Here is a 6694-nt window from a genome sequence, read left to right on the forward strand (position 1 = left end):
AGGGGAGAGGAGAGGGGAATGGGAGGAGAGAGGAAAGGAGATGAGAGGAGAGGGGAATGGGAGGGGAGAGGAGAGGAAAGGAGAGGAGAGGGGAATGGGAGGGGAGAGGAGAGGAAAGGAGAGGGGAATGGGAGGGGAGAGGAGATGAAAGGAGAGGAGAGGGGAATGGGAGGGGAAAGGAGAGGAGAGGGGAATGGGAAGGGAGAGGAGAGGAAAGGAGAGGAGAGGGGAATGGGAGGGGAGAGGAGAGGAAAGGGGAATGGGAGGAGTCATGTCAGAGTGAGCTTTCTTTTCATGGTAAAATTGCTAGTTTCAGTGTACAGCATCATGTTATGGAGTACAAGGGCATGTGTCTGTGACTTGTGCATAATGGGGACTTTTAAAGTCAGGGACACAGTGGAGAGAGAACAACAGGACAGGAGAAGAGAGGAGAGAGGAGGGGAATGGGAGGGGAGAAGAGAGGGGAATGGGAGGGGAGAGGAAAGGAGAGGAGAGGAGAGGGGAATGGGAGGGGAGAGGAGAGGAAAGGAGAGGAGAGGGGAATGGGAGGGGAGAGGAGATGAAAGGAGAGGAGAGGGGAATGGGAGGGGAAAGGAGAGGAGAGGAGAGGAGAGGGGAATGGGAAGGGAGAGGAGAGGAAAGGAGAGGAGAGGGGAATGGGAGGGCAGAGGAGATGAAAGGAGAGGAGAGGGGAATGGGAGGGAAGAGGAGAGGAGAGGAGAGGGGAATGGGAGGGGAAAGGAGAGGAGAGGAGAGGAGAGGAGAGGAGAGGAGAGGAGAGGAGAGGAGAGGAGAGGAGAGGAGAGGAGAGGAGAGGAGAATGGGAGGGGAGAGGAGATTAGAGTAGAGTAGAGTAGAGGAGAATGGGAGGGGAGAGGAGAGGAGAGGAGAGGAAAGGAGAAGAGAATGGGAGGGGAGGGGAAAGGAGAGGAGAGGAGAATGGGAGGGGAGGGGAAAGGAGAGGGCCCTTGCTCTCATCTTAATAATACAGGAGTCAACCTGAAACTACAAGGTTCCACTTTATCCCTCTGATGACAGAAGATCAGACACTACATCCAAACGGTTGAGTTTGAAATAACTATGTCCCTCCCCTATGACCTTCTTCTCCAATACATTTTCAGATGGAAGCAAGGAGATAGGAGGCAGAAAAATGCTTGTGTTCCTAGCTCTATCAGTGGAGTAATATTTATCAATACACACAAAGTAAAATAATGTAATAAAGATATATAGAAATATTAGGAAAAAACAATGTCAGAATACAAAGTGTATATATATACAGTTTAAGTCGGAAGTTTACATACACTTAGGTTGGAATCATTAAAATAAGTTTCTTGTTAACAAACTATAGTTTTGGCAAGTCGGTTAGGACATCTACTTTGTGCATTCACTGTATCACAAATTCAGTGGGTCAGAAGTTTACATACCCCAAGTTGACTGCGCCTTTAAACAGCGTGGACAATTCCAGAAAATGATGTCATGGCTTTAGCAGCTTCTGATAGGCTAATTGACATCATTTGAGTCAATTGGAGGTGTACCTGTGGATGTATTTCAAGGCCTACCTTCAAACCCAGTGCCTCTTTGCTTGACATCATGGAAAAATCAAAAGAAATCAGCCAAGACCTCAGAAAAAATATTGTAGACCTCCACAAGTCTGGTGCATCATTGGGAGAAATGTCCAAATGCCTGAACGTACCACATTCATCTGTACAAACAATAGTATGCAAGTATAAACACTATGGGACCACACAGCCTTCATACCGCTCAGGAAGGAGACGCGTTTTGTCTCCTAGAGATGAACGTACTTTGGTGCGAAAAGTGCAAATCAATCCCAGAACAGCAGCAAAGGACCTTGTGAAGATGCTGGAGGAAACAGGTACAAAAGTATCTATATCCACAGTAAAACAAGTCCTGTATCGACATAACCCGAAAGGCCGCTCAGCAAGGAAGAAGCCACTGCTCCTAAACTGCCATAAAAAAAGCCAGACTACGGTTTGCAACTGCACATGGGGACGAAGATCGTACTGTTTGGACAAATGTCCTCTGGTCTGATGAAACAAAAATAGAACTGTTTGGCCATAATGACCATTGCTATGTTTGGAGGAAAAAGGGGGAGGCTTGCAAGCCGAAGAACACTATCCCAACTGTGAAGCACGGGGTTGGCAGCATCATGTTGTAGGGGTGCTTTGCTCCAGGAGGGACTGGTGCGCTTCACAAAATAGATGGCATCATGAGGGAGGAAAATGTTGTGGCTATATTGAAGCAACATCTCAAGACATCAGTCAGGAAGTTAAATCTTGGGTCTTCCAAATGAACATTGACCCCAAGCATACTTCCAAAGTCGTGGCAAAGTGGCTTAAGGACAACAGAGTCACGGTATTGGAGTGGCCATCACAAAGCCCTGACCTCAATCCTATAGAAAATTTGTGGGCAGAACTGAAAAAGCATGTACGAGCAAGGAGGCTTATAAACCTGACTCAGTTACACCAGCTATGTGTCAGGCCCCGACCATAGAGAGCCCTCGGTTCTCTTTGGTGTTTAGGTCAGAGCGTGACTAGGGAGGTGTTCTAGTCATTTATTTTCTATGTTGTTGGTTGGCATGGTTCCCAATTAGAGGCAGCTGGTAATCGTTGCCTCTATTTGGGGATCATATTTAGGAAGCCCTTCCTCCCACCTGCTTTGTGGGATCTTGTTTTGTTGAGTGCTGATGTGTTTGTTCACGGCCTGCGTTTGTTTATTGTTTTGTTTAGAAGTTTCACTCTAAATAAATATGTGGAACTCAAATCACGTCTTTCCTCACAACCGTGACACTCTGTCAGGAGGAATGGGCCAAATTTCACCCAACTTATTGTGGGAAGCTTGTGCAAGTCTACCCGAAAAGCTTGACCCAAGTTAAACAATTTAAAGGCAATGCTACCAAATACTAATTGAGTGTATGTAAACTTCTGACCCACTGGGATTGTGATGAAAAAAACAAAAGCTAAAATAAATAATTCTCTCGACTATTATTCGGACATTTCACATTCTTAAAATAAAGTGGTGATCCTAACGGACCTAAGACATGGCACTTTTACTAGGGTTAAATGTCAGAAAGTGTGAAAAACTGAGTTTATTAAATGTATTTGGCTAAGGTGTATGTAAACTTCCGATTAACTGTTTACAGTACCAGTCAAAAGTTTGGACACCCCTTTTCATTCAAGGGTTTTCTTTATTTTACTATTTTCTACATTGTAGAATAATAATGAGACATCACACCTATGAAATAACACATATGGAATCATGTCGTAACCAGAAAAGTGTTACACAAATCAAAATATATTTTAGATTTTAGCTTCTTCAAAGTAGCCACCCTTTGCCTTGATGACAGCTTTGAACACTCTTGCCACTCTCTCAACCAGCTTCATGAGGTTGTCACCTGGAATGCATTTTTAAAAGTTAATTTGTGGAATTTATTTTCTTCTTAATCCGTTTGAGCCAATCAGTTGTGTCGTGAGATAGTAGGGGTGGTATACAGAAGATTATAGCCCTATTTGGTAAAAGATCAAGTCCAAATTATGGCAAGAACAGCTCAAATAAGCAAAGAGAAATGACAGCCCATCATTACTTTAAGACATGAAGGTCAGTCAATCAGGAACATTTCAAGAACTTTGAAAGTTTCTTCAAGTGCAGTTGCAAAAACCATCAAGAGCTATGATGAAACTAGCTCTCATGAGGACAGCCACAGGAAAGGAATACCCAGAATTACCTCTGCTGCCAAGGATAAGTTAATTAGAGTTACCTCTGCAGCCAAGGATAAGTTAATTAGAGTTACCTCTGCTGCCAAGGATAAGTTAATTAGAGTTAACTGCACCTCAGCTTTGCTGGTACCACTTTGTGTTTTTTTAAGACTCCAAAGCACACTTAACCAGCATGGCTACCATAGCATTCTGCAGTGATATGCCATCCCATCTGGTTTGGGCTTAGTGGAACTATCATTTGTTTTTCTACAGGACAATGACCCAACACACCTCGAGGCTGTGTAAGGGCTATTTGACCAAGACAGAGAGTAATGTAGGGCTGCATCGGGTTACTTGGCCTCCACAATCACCCGACCTCAACCCAATTGAGATGTTTTGGGATGAGTCGGACCGCAGAGTGAAGGAAAGGCAGCATATGTGGGAACTCCTGCTCAGCATATGTGGGAACTCCTTCAAGACTGTTGGAAAAACGTTCCCCATGAAGCAGGTTGAGAGAATGCCAAGTGTTCAAAGCTGTCATCAAGGCAAAAGGTGATTACTTAGAAGAAGAAGAATTATAAAGTATGTTTTGATTTGATTAACACTTTTCTGGTTACCAAATGATTCCATATGTGTAATTTCATTGTTTTGATGTACAATGTAGAAAATGGTAAAAAATAAATAAAAACCCTTGAATGAGTAAGTGTGTCCAAACTTTTGACTGGTACTGTATATTGACTCACCAAGTTAGACAGGATGTAGTGGTATCCACGGGCGTTCTTCCCCAGAGAGACCACCTGTAGGAGAGATCAATACAAAGGTGAGCCAACCAGTGTTGACTGAGCTGTGTCTTGGGGTGTAGGATGAAGTTGCCCCTATATGCTGATTTTGGGTCAGTTTAGCATTTCCCCCACTGATGGTTAAGGTTAGGTTTGGAGGAGGCTCATATTAAATCTGTTGCTAGGGGAAACATCACCCCAGAGCTAGTCAATCATGATAAAGGCTAGTCAATCATGATACGTGCTAGTCAGTCATGATACAGGTTAGTCAATCATGACACAAGTTAGTCAATCATGATACAGGTTAGTCAATCATGACACAGGCTAGTCAATCATGACACAGGCCAGTCAGTCATGACACAGGCCAGTCAGTCATGATACGGGCTAGTCAATCATGATACAGGCCAGTCAGTCATGATACAGGCTAGTCAATCATGATACGGGCTAGTCAATCATGACACAGGCAAGTCAGTTATGATACAGGCTAGTCAATCATGACACATGTTAGTCAATCATGACACAGGTTAGTCAATCATGATACAGGCTAGTCAATCATGACACAGGTTAGTCAATCGTGATACAGGCCAGTCAGTCATAATACAGGCTAGTCAATCATGACACAGGCTAGTCAGCCATGATACAGGCCAGTCAGTCATTATACAGGTTAGTCAGTCATGATACGGGCTAGTCAATCATGACACAGGCTAGTCAATCATGACACAGGTTAGTCAGTCATGATACAGGCTAGTCAATCATGACACAGGCTAGTCAATCATGATACAGGTTAGTCAGTCGTGATACAGGCCAGTCAGTCATGATACAGGCCAGTCAGTCGTGATACAGGCCAGTCAGTCATGATACAGGCTATTCAGTTATAATCTCTATATCACAAGCCATACATGCATTTGTGAATACAGCATGGTCATTATGAGGTCTGTTATTTCTGATGGAGAGCCCACTCACCCACAGACTGATACAGGCAGCCAGAATTTCAGAGTCTGGATGGATGCAATGACGAGATTGACAAACACGTCTGAGTTTTCATCAGTGTTCTGCAAACACTCGAGTCCATGGTAGAACTAGTGTGTCAGAACATGTTCTGAGTCCTGCCCCATTCGCTAAAACAAACAGTCAATGTAGCCACTAGATTTCTCCCTGGATCTGAGCCTGGTAACCTGACGTCTTAAATAGCTTGTTCTTTACTTCTACTGACTCAAACCAACCTCTTGTGGTTTACATCTGGGTTTTTATTTTCTCTGCAGAAATAAGTGACAGAAAATGATATATGTTTTCAATTTAGAGAAGTCGATTCTCTGGTGACGCTTCGTATAGGCAGCCCACTTCCCAGCAGACACATGATGAGAGGGGGAACTAAGAGGTACTGCTGATCACCCATTTCCCACATCCCCAGGCATTCTTCACTCAGACATTACTGAAGCTGTGTTGTTATTAAAACACATTTTCATCCAATTTCAGAAAAAAAAACACTCAATTATTTAATTCCTTTCAGTCCTTCTGATCTCTTGACAGAACTAGTCATGCCTACATATCGCAAAGATGGGGCCTCTAAAATGATCTCAACATTTCTGGCATGCAATGGCCTGACCACACCCATTACCACCCCCCCGCCACACCCCCTGCCTGACCACACCCTCACTGCCACGCCCCCCCTGCCACGCCCCTTTTTGATGCAGAACAATGCCTGGTATTTAGGTATTCAGAACCAGAAAAAGCACAATAGGAGATGAACATACTACTGTGATTATTATCATGTTTATTGCTAATATCTGTCAAAATCATCAAGTAGTGCAAGTCTGATTTAGGACACAACTCGTTTTGCCGAAGTTCAAAATCCAACACAAAATGGTTGTGAGAGAAGAGGACCCTGGTCAGAAGTAGTGCACTACCCTATGGACCCTGGTCAGAAGTAGTGCACCCTATTCCCTATGGGTCCTGGTCAAAAGTAGTGCACTACCCTATGGACCCTGGTCAAAAGTAGTGCACTATATAGTGAATAGGGTGCCAATGAGAGCGTCCTTGACCTTTGGCTCTAGCCTGGAGGTTTTGGACACCACCCACACCTCCACCCTGTGATCCCCTTGGCTACAACACTAGACCTGCAGGCCTCCTCACAGCTGCCCCAGCGCTGGCCACAGAAGCAGCCAGCCCCCTGCTTCCCACCTGGCACACACCTCTAAGACA

The 6694-nt window shown here is 44.4% G+C and overlaps 1 protein-coding gene across 1 annotated transcript in view; it reads right to left on the minus strand.

Moving 5' to 3' along the window:
- LOC139366527 (glutamate receptor 3-like) overlaps window positions 1–6694 on the minus strand; it is a 233824-nt gene that overhangs the window by 69457 nt on the left and 157673 nt on the right. The window contains exon 5 of the mRNA XM_071104130.1: window positions 4457–4510. Within this exon, the coding sequence (XP_070960231.1) occupies window positions 4457–4510 (54 nt within the window). The remainder of the gene's footprint in view (window positions 1–4456; window positions 4511–6694) is intronic.

This window comes from Oncorhynchus clarkii, chromosome 14 (genome assembly GCF_045791955.1).
Source record: "Oncorhynchus clarkii lewisi isolate Uvic-CL-2024 chromosome 14, UVic_Ocla_1.0, whole genome shotgun sequence".
Lineage (NCBI taxonomy): Eukaryota > Metazoa > Chordata > Actinopteri > Salmoniformes > Salmonidae > Oncorhynchus > Oncorhynchus clarkii.